Consider the following 20,918-nt stretch of genomic DNA (forward strand, 5'->3'; position numbering starts at 1 on the left):
GGAGTCCACAACCACCCCCAAAGGCCTGAATTATGGGGGGACAGAGCAGCTAATCATTTTCCATCAGACCTTGGGTGTCTGGGGTTGGCTAATCCCTTTCCCCCCTCCTTGGATCACCTGGATGCTTTGGGATGAGGCCACGTGGCTTCACGTCTTCTCAGTACCCAACTCAAGCCCCCTGGCCATCTCCCTCCCCCCACATGGCTCTAGACCCCACCCCACCTGTGCCCACTTCCACGGCACACCACCCTCGCTGGCCTCTCCACTGTGCCCTGGCACCTCCCCCGTTTGCCCTCTCCTCTTCCATGCCCAGCCACTGCCCTGGGGTAAGGTGGCTCCACTACCACCCACTTGGATCTTATCCCCCCGCTAAGGACAGTCACCTCTGTTCATCCCAGCAGCTCCTGCAACCCAGCAGGGCTTGTTCAGAAGGGCTGTTTCCACTCACACAAAACTCACCTGGGAAGATGAACTGCTGCTTGTATTTGTAGTAGTGGGACGCTTGCAAAAGAAAGAAAACATCCAAGTCAGTGCCCCCTGCAGAAGATGTCCCTTCCAGTACCAAATTAGGCTCCCGTGGCTACCACGGGGTCATTCTCTGCCCACCACCCCCGAGAGTTTCCATACTTCCGCAGACACCCTGAAGCACAAGGGACTGAGGTTATGTATAAAGAATCCAGAACTCTAAACATCCAAGCCAACTGTCCCACCTGACACCTCACACTCCCGGGTACAATACCATCTCAGTCAAATGCATCATGACACACATGCAGAGAAAAAGTCTATAAAGCCATAATCCAAAATATTAATTTCCTTCCCTTTTGGTAGAGTGAGTCCTGTGACTTTAAAAGAAAAAAATCCTTTGTGCTTTTCCTATGTCTTCCAAATTTTCTGCATTGAGCATTGTATATTAATTTTCCTTTTTGCAGCTATAACAAATTCCTATCAACTTACTGGCTTAAGACAACACAAATTTACCCTCCTGGAGTCCTGGCGGATATGAGTCTGAAATGAGTCTTAAAGGGCTAAAATCGGGTGTCAGCAGAGCTGGTGCGTTCTAGGGGCTTCTAGGAAAATCCTTTCCTTGCCTGTTTTGGCTGTCGGAGGCGGCTGCATCACTCCAACCTCTGCTTCGGTTGTGCCCCCTCCTTCTTCTGCTCTGGACCTGGCCTCCCCCCCTCATGCAAGGATGCTCGAGATTACATTTAGGGTCCATCTGGATCATCATGCAAGACGATCTTTCTGTCTCAAGACCCATAACTTAACCACATCTGCCAAGTTCCTTTTGTCGTGTCAAGTAGCATTTTCACAGATTCTGAGGTTGGGACATGGACATCTTTTTTTAGGGGGGGGGGGTAGGAGACTGGGGAGGCACAATTCTGCCTACCGCAAGCATGAATGACCTTTGTATTTAGGAGGAAAATAGCTAAAAAGAGATTGCCTAGATTTTACTGTTGGTTCTCCTATAATTCCTTTTAGGTCACTCAACAGAGCCCGGGGGTCTCAGAAACTTTAACGCTAACATTACCACTTACTCCATTAGGATATGGCGCCTACGATAGGGGTGGTCTAGGGTGGGGTACAAAGAGTACAAAGAGGTTTAGATCCTTAAGCAAGTGAAGGGGGCAGGGACGTGGTCAGACATGAGTCCAAACCGATGGAGCCAATTCCAGAAACAATTTGATGGCACGGGGGAGACAGGCCGCCCCTGGCGTTGGTTGACCGAATGTCAGCACAGTACTTTCAAGCCTGGAGTCTAGAAGCGGGGCTCGTAAGGCAGAATCCTTGCTCTGCCTTTGGCTACTTGCAAAAGCTGAACAAGTCTGGCCAAGGCCCAGGGTCCACGTGTGCAAAGTGGGGACAGTAAGGGTCCCTTCCTCAAAGGGCTGGGATCATGGCTGCGTGACACAGAGTGCACAGAAGGTGCGGAGTCCGTATTAGCTGCGGTGAATCAGCAGACCTCGTTCTGAGCTCTCTGTACTAATAGACAGGAATGATCTATAATTAAGAAACCACTGGACAGTCTCAAGTGCTAAATCAATTGCTTTGGGGAAGCGGACGGAACATTCCCCCTGGGGTCGGACGTGATTTATAAACTCCTCCAAGATAGAGGACAAGTCCTGCCATCTCAGGACGCCAAACTCCCGGGTCTGTGCCTTGTACCCGTGGGCGTGCGACACATATTTGTTGAATTAATCCACTCTCTTTTATCACAGATAAAATAGCAGAAGCCTCAGGCTTCATCCAATTCCTGATTATCTCAAATAGTTGGAGTCCCGATAGATGCATTTTTTGATTCTAGAAAATGGGGTGTACAGGACAGGAAGCAACGTATTCACAGTGACAAAGCAAAGCTTTAAAAGAAAAGCACCCTCAGTGACTTTGGGGACCTTTTTTTCCTGTTGGATAACCTAGGTTTTTCACTGCATATAGCCATTTTATTAGTTAACAAGGGGCTAAAATCTGTAACACAATAAAAACCACCCGTGGTTCTCAAGAGGCTTAGCTGGTCTCTTCCCTCCCCGGCTCTGGCGTGATGGGGACTCCGTGTCTGCAGACGAGGTTAGCTGGCAGTCATGCGCTTTTGAGAAGGAGGGGGTGGGCAGTGGAGACCAAGAGTCTGAGAAGGGACAGGTGTCGGGCAACGAGACACCAGCAGACGCCGCCATGCCCAGAGCCAGCGCCCTCCTGGCCCCTCTGTGTGCCATGGAACAGCTCGTTCCTGATGACTCGAAGGGACATGAGTGGCCAGAGGAGGATGACAGATGTCACTGGGAGACCTGCTCTTCCAGCTGATAACAGACACCAGCGAGAAGTGGCTCCAAAGAACAGCTGGTGACCCCGAGTGGGCCGCCAGGGAGGGCTGAGTGGCTGCTGGCTTGCAGCACCCGAGAGGACTTGGGACCGGGCTGCAGAGGAGCTGGGAGAGACGGGCGGGCCACTTACGAGAGTCCACTGCAACCTCACTGTCCCTCCAGAGAGCAGCCGGTGTGGTCTTCTAGAAGCCAGGAAGAAGGGCCACGTTCCCTTCTGCTGGAACCTTTCAATTGCTTCCCAATGGGTCTCAGATAAAAGCTAAACCCCTGTCAGGCCTCAGCCCTGCAGCTCTAAGTCTTACGAGGTGCCACTGTCCCCTGCTTATGGCACTTGGGATGCCACTGTGACATTCTTTCAGCCCCTGCCTGCCCCATCTTCAGAACTCAGCCGTCTCTGTCCTTCAACCCAAACGTGTTCTCCTCTTGCATTTGCACGTGGCATTGCTCTTTCCCTTTACGATTGATCGTCCTTCCCTTATCGCGATGTATAATCCTATTTCCACGTGAGTGTTTGCTTGGCTAACATCTGTCTCTACCACTGTGCTATAAACTCGATGAGAGGCCGGGCATGGAGGCTCATGCCTGTAATCCTAGCACTCTGGGAGGCCAAGGCAGGCAGATTGCTCAAGGTGAGGAGTTCGAAACCAGCCTGAGCAAGAGCGAGACCCCGTTTCTGCTAAAAATAGAAATAAATTAATTGACCAACTAAAACCATATATAGAAAAAATTAGCCGGGCATGGTGGCACATGCCTGTAGTCCCAGCTACGTGGGAGGCTGAGGGAGTAGGATTGCTTGAGCCCAGGAGTCTGAGGTTGCTGTGAGCTAGGCTGACGCCACAGCACTCACTCTAGCCTGGGCAACAGAGCAAGACTCTGTCTCCGAAAAGCAAAAAAAAAAAAACCTTGATGAGAGTAAGAATGGTTGTGGGCAAAGGAATGAGCTCCCCGCCCCGCCCCACCCCCTAGATGTGCACATTCTAATCCCTGCCAACTGTGAATGCATTTACCTTACACGGCAAAAGGGACTCTGCAAAGGAGATTAAGTTAAGGATCTTGAGGTGGGGACATTACCCTGGATTACCTGGGTGGACCCCATGGCATCACGAGGGGCCTTATAAGAGGGGTGCAGGAGGGTCAGAGTCAGGGAGACAGAGTCAGAGAAGGACTGTGACCACGGAGGCAGAGAATGGAGGTGACAAGGGGACACGAACAAAGGAATATGGGCAGCCCCTTGAAGCTGAGAAAATATAAGGAAGTGGATTTTTCTCAAGAACCTCCAGAAAAAACCAGACCTGCTGACACCTTCATTTGTTTTTCACATGCTACATTATAGACGTGCATAAGAGAAAACCCCTCTCCCCCCAGCAGCCACCAGAAGTTCTTACAGACTTTTTTTGTGCATGTATACATATATATACTCACATAAATATATGTAATATTACAACATATAGAATGTTATTATACCAACTATTTTGCAAATAACTTACTTTTCCACTTAAAATTATGGATATCTTTCCATATCAGGAAATCTACATAGAGTACTGCATTCCTTTTAAAGGTTGCAAAGTATTTGGTTATACAGACATTAATATATTACAGTGTTTTCAACCATTCTCCTCTTATTGGGCATTTGGGGTTGATTTCAGTTTTTCACTATTACAATGAAGCCCTTACAATCAGGTCCCTGTGCCCTAACGTGTGCATTTGTGTATATGAATTCCTAGCAGTGATGTTGCCGGTCGAAGGAATGCACATTTAAAACTCTAACAGATAATGCCAAATTATTTCCCCCCAAAGTTTAGTTCAATTCACACTCCTAATACCAAGATGGGGATTTCATCTTTAGTCCCACGATTCTGTCTAGGCCCCCCCTATTAATTAGCAGCACTGATGAGAAATATTTTTTAAAAAAGGTCATCACTGTATTTTGTTATTATTGTGTTTAACAATAATACAAGGAGCTCGTGTATGTTGAGTTCACCTTTCTTCAATGAGACTGTCAGTCTGCTAAGCTGTGTCTGTATATTCAGTCCTGCAATGATTCTATGAGATGGGTACTATGATTATCTCCATTTTACACCTGGGGAAACTGAGGCCCAGAGAGAGAAGTCATTTGCCCGACATCATGCAGATATTAAGTGGTAGAGCTGGGGTTGAACCCAAGTGGCCTGGCTCCAGAGCCCATACTCTTAACTGCCCTGCTAAAGCACCTTCCCCCAAAAGACCCCTTAGCCCAGTCCCGAAAGGAGGCCAGGACCTTGCCATGACAAGTCACGGAGTGGGGTGGCTCAGGCAGCAGGCTAGCACAGCATGTTGGCCCAGACCCCTCCTTGGGGACTCTGGCTGAGAGAAGAAAGGTGCTAAGGGACCTGCCCCCCAAGCTCGGGTGGTCATGGGGTACTGGGGGATCCCATCCCATTCACCCCCTTGCGGAGAAGTGGAAATGAGACGGCAGTGGCGGCCTTCAACCTGTGCAGGTGCTGGGCGATTTGCCTAATTGACTTGGTGACACTAAGATGATTCAGCTGGTGACTCACACTGGGGGCCTTGGTGGCTGCTAGGTGAGTGGCCCTCACACCAGGTGGACATGAGGCTGCCTCGGTTTTGAACTCAACCAAAAAGCCCCAAAGTTGTAAAACTTCAAAATATACCCCATATCTCCATGGACACAGCCCAAATCAAAACAGGGTGGCAGGTGACGTGATCGGTTTGTCCTCGGCTGGGTGGTCGTATCCGGGTGTTTCCCAGGTGTGCGGAGGGCTCCATTCAGCTTGGAGGTGTGACCTGTGGCCAAAGACCTGGGACTTTTCCCCCCACTGTGAAGCTCAATGACTAAGGAGGAAATGGGCCCCTAGACCAGCACTGTCTGGTGGAACTTTCTGTGATGATGGAAGTGTTCTACCCCTGAGCTGTCCAATACGGCAGCCACCAGCCACATTGTGCAGTTGAGCACTCAAAATGTAGCCGGTGTAACTAAGGAATTTCATTTTGGATTATATTTAATTCCTTTAAAATTAAATCACCACCTGTGGCCAGTGGATGCCACACTGAACGACACAGATCTAGACCCTGGTTCCAAGTGTCCAAGCCAGTCCCATCAGACTCCCTCTTGAAGTCGGCTGCAGTGTGACAACTATGGCCAAGTTGGAAACATTCTTGGGGCTCTCGAAGAGGAACTAGGCTGCACCCCAGAAGAGGTTGGGAGACCCTTAGGTCTGGTCCACCTGAAGGAAGAAAAGTGTCCTCTTCTTAGGTCTCATGACAAACGGGGCCAAGAAGCCAGAATGTCTAACAAGTGGCTTCTCCATCATCCTCTCAAAGCCCAGGTTGACAGCATGAATGCCCTGGAATTCATGAGCTGGAGGAACCTTCCAGATCATCTCACCCAGCCATGTGCTGTTGGAGGTGAAGCCACAGAGCAGGAACACGGGAGACCAGACTGCCCACTCGCAGCGCTGTCCTGACACCTGGGTTAAGTCTCAGGATGCAGCCTCACTTTCCTGATCTGCGAGACGGAGCTGGTCACACTTACCTGGCGGTAATGAGGTAAATCTAAAGATTAAACACGGTCACACGTGGCACTTGCCCAGCATACGGCGAAGGTCAGTCCACGCACCGGATGACCAGGCCCTCTCTGGTCATCAACCTTCAAGCATGGGCTGCCCCCCCAATCTCTGCCCCTCCAACTTGCCCGCCCCACGTCTCCCCGGGCGCGGAGGTACCTGGCAGGTTGAAGTTCTTCTGCTGCCTGGCGCACTGCGGGGAAGGGTGCAGGGGAGAGGGCGGCGTGGCGCTGGGGGGGAGCGGGGGCGCTGGCGAGGATGGCGTGGAGGACGTCGTGGAGGAGGGGTTGCTGCTGGAGTCCGGCTGGTAAGGGACGGGGATGTGGTCCTGCAGGGAGAAAGCGGCGCAGGCGTCAGGGACACGGAGACACAGCGGGAGGGTGAGCGGAGCAGGAAGAGGCCCCCCTCGTCCCCCCCCCCAGCATCCTCAGCATCCTCGTCCTCCCTCTCTGCATCCACCCACAGTCCTGCCTCCCTCCCCATCCCGGCCGCCTGCATCCAGCCACGGAGGGACCAGTGGCCCCGGCTGGCAAGGGTACCAGGGAATGAAGACTGCACAGGTGACAGCCATGCACCCCGGGCCTCTTTGATTCTGGAAAACCCCACGCGGAGGTGCCCAGAACACCCCTCCTGTCCTGACGCCTCTCCTCCTGAGTGTTTATTAAAGAATCACTAGCCTGATGGCGCCAGGGTGAGTGTGACAGTGAGCCGCAGCCTTCTCGCTCGTGGCTCCGTCGGAGCCAGCCCCGCCTGTCTCTCCTCGCTCCCTGCACCAGCCCGAAAACAAGGACGGAGACAGGATCCGAGTGTGCCTTGATGGGGTGCCTTAGGAGCAGCGTGGGGGGTTGAATAGCGTCTCCCGAGAGATAAGCCCACCCGGAACCTCAAAGCCCCGTCTCATGTGGAACGAGGGTCTTTGCAGATGGAACCAAGGTGAGGATGTTGAGATCATCCTGGATCAGGGCCCCAAATCCAATGACAAATGTCCTTATGAGAGACAGGACAGGCTGGGCGCAGTGGCTCACGCCTGTAATCCTAGCTCTCTGGGAGGCTGAGGCGGGCGGATTGCTCGAGGTCAGGAGTTCAAAACCAGCCTGAGCAAGAGCGAGACCCCGTCTCTACTATAAATAGAAAGAAATTAATTGGCCAACTAATATGTATATAGAAAAAATTAGCCGGGCATGGTGGCGCATGCCTGTAGTCCCAGCTACTTGGGAGGCTGAGGCAGGAGGATCGCTTGAGCCCAGGAGTTTGAGGTTGCTGTGAGCTAGGCTGACGCCATGGCACTCACTCTAGCCTGGGCAACAGAGTGAGACTCTGTCTCAAAAAAAAAAAAAAAAAAAAGAGACAGGACAGGACAGACACCGAGAGCAGACAGAGGTAGAACTGGAGCAACGCAGCCACAAGCCACGGACTGCCGGGGCCACTGGAGGCCGGGACAGGTGTGGAACAGATTGTCCTTCACGGCCTCCCCCGGGCAGCCCTGCGGGCATCTTGAGAGATCTTGAAGGGATTTCTGGCCTCCAGAACTGTGTGAGGATGAACCTCTCTCATTTGAGTCCCTCAGGGTGTGGCCACTTGCTACGGCAGCACCAGGAAATTAACACAAGCCGAATCCAGAGTCAGGCAAACCCGGACTCAAACCCCACAGCCACCTCTTCCCTGTGCATCGGGGACAAAATGCTTAACGACTCCACGCCTCAGTTTTGTCCACTGCAAAATGGAAATAATTGTAACGTCAAATGCCCAGGGCTGCGTGAAGATTAATGACACGGAAGCACGTAAACTTCTCAGCACAGTTGCACGTGACAATTTCCACTCTCAACTGGGTCCGTTTTTCACTTTCTTTTGGTGCACCCCTAACGTCATCTCTCCTGTCTAAAAACTTTTTCTAGAACCTTCTTCAATTTTTCACTTTCTATTGCACTATTCCTATCCGCACAGAGACGTGCTATGTCCTCTCCCATCCTTATACTCAAATTCCTTTGGTCCAATCTCTACTTCCAACCACCTTCCATCCCTGTTCCTCTTGCAGCAAACCCCTTTTGAAGAGTTATCTAGACTTAGTGGCTCCAGTCTTCTCTCTTTTAAACTCACCCCCAAATGCCTTTTGTGCCCACCGCTCCTCGGACACCACTCGTTGACATGTTGTCAGACCCACCCATCAGTCCCCTCTGTGGCCTTTTGCACACTTCTTGTCTTCCAGAATCCAGCACTTTCCTGGTTTTCCCTCTGTCTCACTGGTCACCCCTTCTCAATCCCCTTTGCTGTTTCTCCCTCTCCTCTGGGACCCACTAATGTCGTTGTGCCCCAGGGCTCAGTCCTTGGTGTCACCCCCAACTCACATAACCAACAGGCTAGCCAACACGTCTGGGATGCCCACGAGAGTGTCCCACTCAGCTTGCCAGACACTCAATTCTCTCGTCTCGTTATGACTGTCATTTCAAAGTTATACATAAATGGAACCATACAGTGTGTAACCTTTTTGGATTGACTTTCTACACTCAGAATATTAATAATTCCCTGTAGATTCCATCTGAGTTGTCACAAGTGTCGACAGTTCCTTTTCACGGCTGAGTAGTAGTCTACAATCTGGACACACTGCCACTGAACCATTCGCGACACACTGAAGGACATCTAAGTCGTTTCCTCTTGTTAGCTTCTGTGAATACAACCGCTATAAACATTTATGCACAGGCTTTACGTGAACGTCACATTTTCATTGCTCTGAGATAAATGCCCCGGAGTGCAATTTCTGGATAATATAGTAATAGCGTGTTTAGTTTTTAAAGAAAGTGAAAAAACTGTTGTCGAGAGTGGCTGCACCATTTCACACCAGCAAAGTATGAGTGATTTTCTTTGCATCCTAGGCAGCGTTTGGTGCTGTCACTATTTTTTTTTATTTTTTATTTTAGCCATTCTAGTAAGAGTACGGTGATATCTCCTTATGCTTTTAATTTGCATTTCCCTAATGGCCAATGACAGCGAACACGTTGTGTGCTTACGTGCCATGGGTGTATCATTTTCAGCCTTGATTACTGTGGCTATATAATAAATATATCTTGAAACTGGATACACTGAATCCTCCTGCTTCATTCTTTTTCCAATTGTTTTAGTTATTCTAGTTCCTTTTTTTTTTCCATAGAACTTTTAGAATAATATTGTCTTTATCTACAAAAAGAATCTTGCTGGGATCTAGAGAGGAATTGTGTTAAGCCTGTATATTGATTTTGAGGAGAATCGACATCTTAACTATGTTGCCCTTCCGATCCATGAATATAGAGAAGGAAGGAATGAAGGGAGGAAGGGCTGGAAGGATGGAGAGAGGGAGGGAGGGAAGGAGGAGGAAGGGCTATACGTCTTCCCATTAGATGTGTCTCATTCATCTTGGAATCTGCAGAACTCAGCACAAACACAAAATCAGGAGATTGCTAATAAATGTTATATGAACGAATGAATCCAGAGAAAGCAAGGAAAGGTGGAAGGAGGGAAAAATTGCTTTTATGGTGGAAGGAATTATCTCTACCCCTTTTAGGACAGAAACTGGGTCTTTGTCATCGCTATAGCTCGGGGCAGATGTGGATAGACAGACTCATGCATACATGCGGTGCTCACTTTCCCTGGCAGAACCGTTACAGTGGGAGGGGAAGTTCCTTCCGCAGGGGAGACCCGGATCTGTGTCCCAGTGGGCCCAGTGACTGGCAGCGATGTTCCATCAGAGGGGAACTTTACCAGATCGTGCAGGGAAGGGCTGATGGCATCATTCCTCTCTCTGCACACAGATAAGATCTGGAAACATCCCTCTGGACCATCCAGTCCAACCTCTTCATTCTGTAGGTGGGGACAGTGAGACACAGAGACGGGGGTGACTTCCTGGAGTCACACACGGGTCCCCAACTCCCAGCCCAGAAGCAGAAACACAAAGCTGTACTGAGGAATAAGAAACTCGCATCAGACTCTGGAAATCAAACAGAAGCACGTGGACTTGCCCAGGTCCCCACGCCCCCGGCTGTGGCCGTGGGGTCACCGCTCTCCCCACCCTCCCCCCCTGCCGCTGTGCCGGGTGGACGGCCCTAAACAGACACACCGTCCTGCGACCGCCAGACCCCACTCCCAAGGCAGGGCCAGCGGTCAGAGCACCACGGCAGCCGGCCAGTGACCTAGGACACTGGGTACGGCCAGCAGGAGGAAGAGCAGCACCAGGGGCAAAGGCTGAGATAAGACGAGGCTCGAGGAGAACAGAGGAGCCAAGATGGCCAGAAAGCAAAGACGCCGAGGGCTGTCGGGGGAGGGCCGACATGGCGACAGAGAGAAAAGGTAAGAGGAGGAGGACTCCAGCCAGCTGTCACACAGCAGGGCGACGCACGAGGAGTGGCTGAGTCACCGCCACAACGCAGGGCCAGGCGATGACCCACGCACTTGCACTGGGTCCGAGGAGCTGGCCCGAGCTCAAGACCGTCCTCCGTGTCCAGTGTCATGCGGCCCAGCTCCTAAATGGCGACTTCCCTTCCTCTTACTGCCCCACGTCTGTCCTCACCGTAGACAACTAATTTTTCTGAGCCAGCCTCGGCAGGTCTCTGTTCCTTGCAGCCAACTGACGACAGCACGCAGCCGCTCTGCACAGCTCGGCGCGGCACGCAGCTCTCCGCCTCCACTGTGGGTGGCGCTTCGACGCCGTGACGCGCAAGCGCAAGGGTGGCAGGCTGGTCCCCTAGGGGCTGGCGGACGCCAGTGCTGCTGCTGCTTCTCCAGCCAACTCCATCTCCTCCTCCTCCTCCTCCATTTTCCATCCTCCTCCTCCATGCTTCATCCTCCCCCTCCTCCATTTTCCATCCTACTCTTCCTCTTCTGCCATGCTTCATCCTCCTCCTCCTCCATTTTCCATCCTCCTCCTCCATGCTTCATCCTCCCCCTCCTCCATTTTCCATCCTCCTCTTCCTCTTCTGCCATGCTTCATCCTCCTCCTCCTCCATTTTCCATCCTCCTCCTCCATGCTTCATCCTCCCCCTCCTCCATTTTCCATCCTCCTCTTCCTCCTCCTCCATTTTCCATCCTCCTCCTCCATGCTTCATCCTCCTCTTCCTCCATTTTCCATCCTCCTCCTCCATGCTTCATCCTCCTCTTCCTCCATTTTCCATCCTACTCTTCCTCTATGCTTCATCCTCCTCCTCCTCCATTTTCCATTCTCCTCTTCCTCCTCCTCCATTTTCCATCCTCCTCCATTTTCCATCCTACTCTTCCTCTTCTGCCATGCTTCATCCTCCTCCTCCTCCATTTTCCATCCTCCTCTTCCTCCTCCTCCATTTTCCATCCTCCTCTTCCTCCTCCTCCATTTTCCATCCTCCTCTTCCTCCTCCTCCATTTTCCATCCTCCTCTTCCTCCTCCTCCATGCTTCCTCCTCCTCCTCCATTTTCCATCTTACTCTTCCTTTTCCACCATGCTTCATCCTCCTCCTCCTCCATTTTCCATCCTCCTCTTCCTCCCCCTCCATTTTCCATCCTCCTCCATGCTTCATCCTCTTCCTACTTTTTCATTCTTCATCCTCCTCCTCCTCTTCCTCCATTCTTCATCCTCCTACCCCAGTATCCATCCATCCTCCTCCTCCATCCATCTTCCTTCTCTTCCTCTTCCTTCCTCTTCCTCTCTTTCTTACTTCTCCTACAAGCTAAGAATGGTTAGCTTCCTCCTCCTCTTTCTCATTTCACTCTTCTTCCTCCTCCTCTTCCTCCTCTGTCTTCACCACCATCAAGCTACTTCCTGGCCCTGAGTGTTCCATGTTGGACCAAATCCTTTACATGTATCACGCATTGAATCCTCTAGACAACCCCAATAACACCAGCTACTGTATACTGCCCATTTTACAGAGGGGAAGACTAAGGCAGACAGATCTTGAAATAACCTGCCCACAGGCACACAGCAAGTTAGGGAGCTGAGCCACAAGCCTGGCCTCCAGAATCTACACTCCACCCACCATGCCAGGGGAAAAAACAGGCCTCTCTGAACCTGGAGTGACGGAGCTAGACAGGAGAGAAGACAGCGAGCAATGAGAAGAAAATCCTCAGACCAAACTGGCTCGGAAATGCACTGCACTGACCACATCATCGCCTGACAAGAAGAATCTGTGCGAAGGCAGTGAGAAGAGAAAGGGGGAAAAATAACCCGGCCCTATGACAGATCCGTCCAGCTTCGCGTCCACGTTGCTTTCTTAACAGAGGTTAATGTGTTTCCCTCATCAAATTCTCCTGCCGGCAGACAAGCAGAACCATGTCACAGGCACTGATCCATCTGACCCGTGTTTCTGTCCCACCCAACACCAAGAGGCTCGTTGTGTTTGTCAAGCCAGAGAGAGAGGTCTCGAGGTGACTCTGAGCTCCTTGTCCCTCACGATGTCACAAACGAAAGAAGGGGTCACCAAGGATGCACTGGGAAGGCTACTTCCCAGGGGCCTCAGGTCTCTGGGAGAGAGGGTCCCCACTGCTGGAAGGGCAGAGGGGGTTCACATGCTATCTTCTGCAAGGAACAAGGACAAGTGAACTCAGCCTGACATTTTGATGGGAGGCCCCAAGATTTAAGCTGCTGATAATCACTAGAATTTCCTGGACACTAACTACGTACCAGCAACTTCGCCAAGTGCCTTTTAAATGTTGACTTAATTCCATCTCCACAACAACCGTCTGAGGTTGGTGCTCTTACTGCCCACCATGGGCATTTTAAAACTTGACTACACATTCTTGAATTCTTCCCATCGAGAGTTGGAATCTATGTCTCCTCCCTTTGAACCTGAGCAGGTCTGTGACTGCCTTCATTAGTAAAGTACAGCAGAAATGACACTGCTAAAGTTCCACCTTGTTTGCTAATTCAGATGCTCTTTGAGCCAGGAGCTGCCATGCAAGAAGCCTGATTATCCTAAGGCAGCCATATTGCGAGGAAGCCCAAGCCACAAGGCAAGTCCACACGTGGGTACTCTAGTTGACATCTCTGCTGAGCCCAGACGTAAACTCATCCCAGCCCACACACCAGACATATGAGCGCAGGAGCCTGCAAATAAGGGGTCAGGAAACTTTTTCTATAAAGGACCTGACAGTAAATATTTTAGGCTTTGCAGGCAACGTGGTCTCTGTCGTGACTACTCAACTCTGCTTATATAGCACAAAGGCAGCCATAGAATATATGAGTGTGGCTGTGCTCCAGTAGGATTTTATCACAAAAACAGGTGGAGGAATGGATCTGGCCTGTGGGCCTTAGTTTGCCAATCCCTGTTCTAGAGCAGTGGTCCCGATCTTTTTGGCACCAGGGACTGGTTTCATGGAAGACAATTTTTCCACGGACCGGGGATGGGTGTGGGTGGGGAGGCGGAGCTCAGGCGGGGATGCGAGTGACGGGGAGTGGCTGTAAACAGAGGAAGCTTCGCTCGCTCCCCTGCTTCTCACCCCTGCTGTGCGGCCCAGTTCCTAATTGGCCATGGACAGGCACCGGTCTGCGGCCTGGGGGTTGGGGACCATAGTTCTAGAAGACTCCGGCCCCTTCTGTGTGAGTTTCCCCAGTTGAGTCCCTAGACGTCATGGAACACACCACCCCCTTCTGTCCCAATTCCTGACCCCCCAACCAAGGGACGGGGGTCTACTTCTGAGCTTCTGGGGGAGGCTGGGTGTGCGGGACATCTTCGGGGCCTGAGTTCAGAACAGCAGCCAGTCTGCTGGCTTCTGCCCTCACACAGGTGGTCAGTGGGGGTCCTCTGTGCACTGTCTGTCCATTGTGGCCTAGACATTTCTGGCATGATTTCCACATCCTTCCTTTGGTCTGTTGATGGGCCTGCACCAAAGCTATCCCAGGGACACTCCCAGCCACACGGGAGGAGGCAAGATTTGCACACGCCAACAGGTGCTTTCTCAAGCTGTCATGTGTTACGTTAAAGGTGATTCAACAGACGTATCAGAAAGCCCAGAAGCATCTGCAAAGCTGGTGCTGGCAGACAGTGAACCCCCCCCCAAAGCCAACCAGGTGGGGTCTGGACCACTAATGCAACCCCCTTTAAGTCTCTCCTCCCATCCCTATGGCAATGTACTGGACACCCTCGTCCATTCTCATTCCCATGCGCCTTCCCTCTAAATGGCGTTCCTGGCACACGAATCTCTCCCGACCGATGGCTGTCCCCCAAGCTTTACTCAACGCAACCCACACAGAACTAGGAGAGCCCGGGGAGGGGGTGGAGGGGGGCGGCAGGAGGGAGTGCCGCATCGATCCCTTCCTCCCTCCTACCCTTATCTGGCACTGCCAGACCCACCGATGCGGACCCAGGGGAAGCCCAGCCTTACCTTGTTGATTTTGTTGGTTTTGGGCAGCGTCTGGCTGATGTGCAGGTCCGAATACCGGGGCGGCTTCCGCAGAGGGTTGTTGATGTCGCACGGGACGGACTCGGTCCGGACTAACCTTGCTGGGTCCGTAGGGTCAAAAACACCAAATTGGGAGTTTAAGTACCGCCTTGGCTTCGGTTGAGCCAGGAGAGCACAGCTCAGACCCCGCCTCGAAGGCCCACCCTACAGCTGGAGGAAAAGTCTCTGAGAGTGATAAGTCATCCTGTCTCTGCGGTGGGCTCTGGGCATGCTCTGTGCCTTCTAACACTTTCGGGTTGTCAGTAGGTGACTTTGGACAACTGAAAAGTATTCAGCTGAAGCTACCGGGTTTTATTTTCAATGCCATACTTGCTCCACATTGGCATTCATTTCAGAATTGAAACTCATTTGAAACACAAGAGGTCTCTGATTTCTCAGGGGCCGTAGTTAGTGGACGAGCTTTCTAACCTTCCTTTCTCTACCATTTTTTTTTTTTTTTTTTTTTTGCTACTTTTGGGATTTCTCAGGCCTGGGCAACCTGCCGTACACTGAAACACTTCCAGAGAGGCTCGGCAGCTCCTGCCCTCCCCACCCGGCAAGCCAGGCACACAGCTGATGCTAAATAAATGCTTCCTGATCCCAATCACATCATGCAAGGCCCTCTCCCTTCTGTCATTTCTCCTGCTCGTAGGGAACAGGGTGAGGGATAAAAGTAAGCAGCTCAAATGCAAACCTGTTGCCCGGTATTACTTGTTAGCTGGGTTTTCCTTTCCTTTTTTTTTTTTTTTTTTTTTTTTTTTTTTATCGCGGGGGTGAGAGGAGAGTGTTGGTTAAGAAGTTAAAGCTTTCGACTGACCCAGGGATTTAATTCCTCTGCTTAGCCTGAGCTGCCATCACCATGGAAACCAACTACATTTTCAACTTCCAACCAAGGGGGGTGGAAAGAGCAAGAAGCTGGCGGACTTCTGGAAAGTTCAGCGTGCTTTGTACGTACAGGTACCTGCCGCCTTCCAGCCCAGGGAGCACGGCCTTAAGGTGGGTGGGAGGGAGCCCTTCTCCAATGTCGCCCCCCAGCAGGCTGGCTGTCACCTCCACGTGGGAGTCAGGCCCCCGCAGAACCAGCCAGGGAGAGGGAGTGGGCGGGAGGCGATTTCCCCAGCGATGCTGACCCGAGGCAGAGGCTCATGAGAGGTGAGAATTCAGGTTTTAAAATAGCCTCCTTGAGCGCAGACAGTCACTCAGGGCCCAGAGGGCCCCCAATTAAGGACGTGGGGTGGGCAGGGGCAAGATAAGCTGATGGCTTTGCCTTCACTCGCAATGTTCTCTCTCTTTGTGGCGAGAAACAATGCCAAGGCCCGATGGCTTTGGGACGCATCACCGTGCTTTCTGCAGCAATTTATCTCCTCCTTTAAGTTGCCCTTGGGTTCATTCTAAAACAGGACAGAGTCCCCGAAACAGGGACTGAGCAGGACCAGGGGAGAGGAGCGGGGAGAGGCGGGAGACGCAGGAGGCGGCCTGGGCAGGTACCGGAGTAGCACGTTGCTGCCCTCGCCTTGCTCCCTGGTGGCTCTAAGGCTCCATCCAACCTACAGATTGGGGGTTCGCAAGGAGGTACCCCCAAGAGTTTAAAATATTTTAGTAAGTTGCTAACATTCAAAAATGAGCATATGGCACATAAAACTCTCTTTTGGGGCTTTTGTTTGAAATGTCAGAAATTCCGGCAACACAGGTCCACATTGTTACTGGCGTGGCCACACCCTCTAGGCGGCACTTGGGGTCTCTCCAGTGTGCCACAGCCCCCACCTGGCCGGCTTCTGTCAACTTAGGTTACTAACTTGGCCCTAGCAGGCATCTAGTTTACATGCACGACTCAACATTCACGTGCACAGGAGTTCCCTGCAGAGCGCGTACAAAATGCCGATTGTGAATTCAGTAGCTCTGGGGATGGGGCCAGAAACTGTGCCCTTCTACCGGGTTCCTAGGTGGTCTCGATGCTGCCGGGTCCGTGGGCCACGCTTGGACTAGCAAGGGCCTGGCCCTCCATGTCCAGGAGAACTGTCCGTGACGGTGAAAGTGCTCTACATCTGCACTGTCCAACGTGGTAGCCACATGTGGCCACTGAGTCCTTGAAACAGGGCTGGTGTGACTGAGTAATTAAATCTGTATTTCTATTTGATTTTAAGCCATCAAAATTTTAAAAGTCAGATGTGGCCAGTAGCTATACCGTATTGGACAGCACAGCACGGGCCTAGAGTCTCTTAGGCAGGGGTCCTCAAACTACGGCCCGAGGGCCACAAGCGGCCCACCTAGGACATTTATCCGGCCCGACGGGTGGTTTTGCTGCCGCTGCCTGTCCTGCTTAGCAGCTGACTCATCCCAGGCCCACAGTGCGCATGTGTGGAATGTGCGCCGCGCTCTCCAACGGTCTGAGGGACAGTGAACTGGCCCTCTGTTTAAAAAGTTCAAGGACCCCTGCTTTGGGGAAGGGATGAACTGCAATATGGATGATGGAGTCCGGGGAGCCCACCCCCCAAGGTGGGAATCAGGGCAAATTCTTTGGAAGCTGGGTGGCAAGGCGTCCCAGGGAGGTGGCTCCTATGGTGTCCTTGGCAGGCTGGGGACAGCCTTTCCTTCTAGTCTTTCTTTCCAGCCAAGTTGGTCTGTCTTCTGCCCAGTGGAAGCCTGGTGGTAGTAGCTCTCCCAGGGGTAGCTGCTACCTCCTACCCCAGACAGGTTGATCCAGACACTCGCAGGGCCCCAGGGGATGGGACAGAGATGGCTCAAACCAGCGGACCCAAGCCAGAGCCCTCCCGGTGCCCACTTCTGCAAGCCCAATTGACTAAGTCCAGAAAGCACAGAATGGAAAACATGCAGCCAGCGCTCTTTTTAGTGGGAAGGAAAAGTGACGGGGTTACGGGAAAGAGAAGAGACTGGAAATTAGGAGAGGAGATGGGATGAGAGAGCCGGGGGTTAGGGAGGAAGGAGACAAACTTGGGGGCTAAAGTATCAGAGGGACCCCTGCAGGAGCTGGGATTAGGAAGGACAGGCACAGGGATGGATAAAGGAGACAGATGTCAGGAAGGATGGGTGTCAGAAGGGAAGGAATGAGACAGGCAAGCATCTGGGGGTCGGGAGGAGTCCAGAATCAGCCTGGGTGGGATCGCTGTCTCCAGCGGCCTGCGGTAGTCCCTCACCCCACCACACCCCTAGGACAGGAAGTGTTAAATACTTACCTCCTCGCTGGATGATCAGCAGGTGACAGGGTGGGGCTTCTTTGGTGCATTTGTTGTGGCACTTTAACCTGAGAGAGAGAAAGAGAGAAAAGTGTGGATAGATGGATGGATGGGTGGATGGATGGATAGGTGGATGGACAGGTAGGTAGATAGATGGATGGGTGGGTGAATGAATAGATAGATGGAGAGATAGATGGGTGAGTGAATAGATGGGTGGGTAGATGGATGGGTAGGTAGACGGAAGGATGGGTGGATAGGTGGCTAGATAGATGGCCAAATGAACAGATGGATGGGTGGATGGATAGATGGATGGGTGGATGGATAGAGGTTGGGTAGATAGAAGAGACAGCTGGGTTAATGAGTGGATGGGTGGATGAATGGCTAGGTGAATGAATAGATAGATGGATAGATAGATGGATAGATGGGTGGGTGGATGAGATGCCCTAGTGGTCTAGAAAGCTCTGGAAAGTTCTCGATACCAAGATGTGAGGTGAGATGAGATGGGGCAGCTGCCACGAAGGCACAGATCCTTAGCAACCCAGGAAGCTAACTTAGGAAAGAGCCTGCTGCCGCCATCCCACTCTCTCAGGTCAGTCCTGGGTGGCCCAAGAGTGGGTGGCAACTGTCTCACCAACGGTGCCCATGTAGACTCCATGCTTTGAAAAACATCAAACATCACGCTTTCCCCTATTGGTCTATACTATCATCATCACCACAATCCTAATCAGCATCTACCATTTACCTGAAGACTCGTTTGCCAGCCATTGCACTAAACATTTTACATACACTATGTCATTTGGTATTTATAACCACCTTACAAATTGGGTATTATAATCATTCCCATTTTACAGATGGAAAAATTGAGATTAACTGACAAGAAGCCTGGGTCAGTGGTCCCAAAGGTGGCCTCTCATTTTTCTTAAAGGCCCAAGCTGTAGGAGACATTGAGCAAGGGCTTTCAATTAAGATGAAATCGGTTAATAGGTATTACGTTTCAGAGGCAGTAGGTTGAAGAGTTTAGAGTCAAAATACCTCCCTTCCAGACAAGCCTCTGATGTCACTTGTTCTTTCATCCATAATTGCCTGACTTCACAAGGATAATAAACATCCCAAGTTACTGCAGCCTGGCTTGTCTTTCTCTTTTAGAGTTTTATGTCAGTAGGACAGGTACACACTGGAAGATGCCGTAAGTGTCCCAGCCAGGCCATTTTTGTGCTCGCCAGCCTCACTCCCCACAGCCAACATCTTAACTGCCCTCAGGCGGCTTAGAGGTTCAGCATTCAAGCAGAAAGGCCCATGCGCGACATGGACAAGTGGGACTTCAGAGTTGTCCTGCACCCTGTTTCTCTCTAGGGATGTGACAGTTCCCTTTGGCAGAAGGGCTCGCACACCCAGACACAGCCTGAGTTAGCCCTCGGGGCCGGACGCGGCAAGCCGCCATCAGTGTTTGAACGAGCCCTCCAGGTGAATCCGATGCACGCTCAGGTGTGAGGACCACCGGCCTAGCTGATTGTTTTGGAATACCTGTGCACATTTCCCCGATCTTTCTTTTCGTTCAGTCTTTGTCCGCCCAGGGTGCAGAGGGAAGTGAAGAAGAACGTGGGCATCGTGAACTGATGCTCAGTAACATCATGAGAACCTGAGACCCCCCCAACTCTCTTCCACTCTGACTGCAGCAGAGAGAAGGTTTCTAACATGTGCTAGCCCAAGTCCTAGATTCAGACAGGCAACAGTATCAAAGGGAAGTTAATCAACGTATTTATCCATTTGAATATCTATTTTTTTTCCAGGTTACCTATGTGAATAAGTGATGTCAATTTTTTATGCATGATATTATGATGCATAGATATTGTTTATAGATATGCATATGATATGTTTTCATCTTTATATAAATTTATTTCAGTTAAAAGGACTATACATAGTAAATACATAATAGGAGAGTAGATACATAAATGTGACAAAATTTACCCATGACAGGGTGTTGAAGAAATGACAGAGTTAGACTGGGAAAAGCTGACTTAGGCAAATTCAGACTCTACAAAGAGGGGACACAGCTCTTGCCACCAGAAACCCTAAGATGATGGAGAAAAACACTGGGAGGTGCTTTTGGTCACAAATACCACAAAGACTGCAGGACCCTGAAATTAACAAGCGCTAATGCTTAGGTAGTGTGCACAAGATGCCAGGTGACGCTCTGAGCGCTTTACAGAATTCCTTGAATCCTCACCACAGCCCTAAGCAGCAGCAAGGATTGTTATGACCATTTTACAGAGCGAGAAACTGAGGCTCAGCAAATTCGGATAATTTACCCAAGGTCAAACAGCCAATAAGAGACAGAGGTCCCGAGCCCAGCTCTTAGCCACTGTGCTGGATGGCTCCACACCTTCTGAAACTCTTCCTACTTTACATCTTGGGCGTAAGGGTGGGAAAAGAAGGTTCCTGGGAGCTAGAGCTACCTGAGTCAAAGTGCCCTTCCTTAACACAAGCCTCAGATGTCACCTAGCTGTTCCCCCTGCCATTGCCTGACTTCACAAGGATAATACAAGTCCCAAGTCACTGTGACTTGGCTTTCTTTGTCTTTTGCCTTTCTAAGGCCCTTAGATCTCTGGGGAAGGCCCCAGGCCCCATGGGTTAACCCCTGCTACACCAAAACCCTGACGCAGAGCTTTGCTCAATGGGAAACGAGCCTTTCGTTCATTCACCCAACACTGAACGGGGCCTAGTGTGACCCTCTGTTTACAGTGAGCGGTAATAAACATGCAAGCAAATAAACAAAACAATTGCAGTTGTCGTAAGATCATAAAAAATAATACGGTGAAGTGGAACAACCGGCGCTGGCTGTCTGAGGGGGGTCCTTGGGCAAGTCCTGTGACACGGTCAGACTGATGTTTCCCTGCATGGGGCAATCTGCCCAGTAGGAGTCCTACTAAGAAGTTTCTGCACTTGGAATAGCCAGACTCCACCCTGGAAGC

General features: G+C 51.2%; 1 protein-coding gene across 1 annotated transcript in view; it reads right to left on the reverse strand.

Annotated features, from left to right (window-relative positions):
• Positions 1-20,918, reverse strand: part of KSR2 (kinase suppressor of ras 2) — a 368,992-nt gene that overhangs the window by 47,837 nt on the left and 300,237 nt on the right. Inside the window, exons 8-11 of the mRNA XM_075996606.1 lie at positions 17,938-18,014; positions 14,696-14,838; positions 6,539-6,707; positions 460-501 (exon numbers count right to left, since the gene is read on the reverse strand). Of these exons, the coding sequence (XP_075852721.1) occupies positions 460-501; positions 6,539-6,707; positions 14,696-14,838; positions 17,938-18,014 (431 nt within the window). The remainder of the gene's footprint in view (positions 1-459; positions 502-6,538; positions 6,708-14,695; positions 14,839-17,937; positions 18,015-20,918) is intronic.

The sequence above is a fragment of the Microcebus murinus genome, chromosome 22 (genome assembly GCF_040939455.1).
Source record: "Microcebus murinus isolate Inina chromosome 22, M.murinus_Inina_mat1.0, whole genome shotgun sequence".
Classification (NCBI taxonomy): domain Eukaryota; kingdom Metazoa; phylum Chordata; class Mammalia; order Primates; family Cheirogaleidae; genus Microcebus; species Microcebus murinus.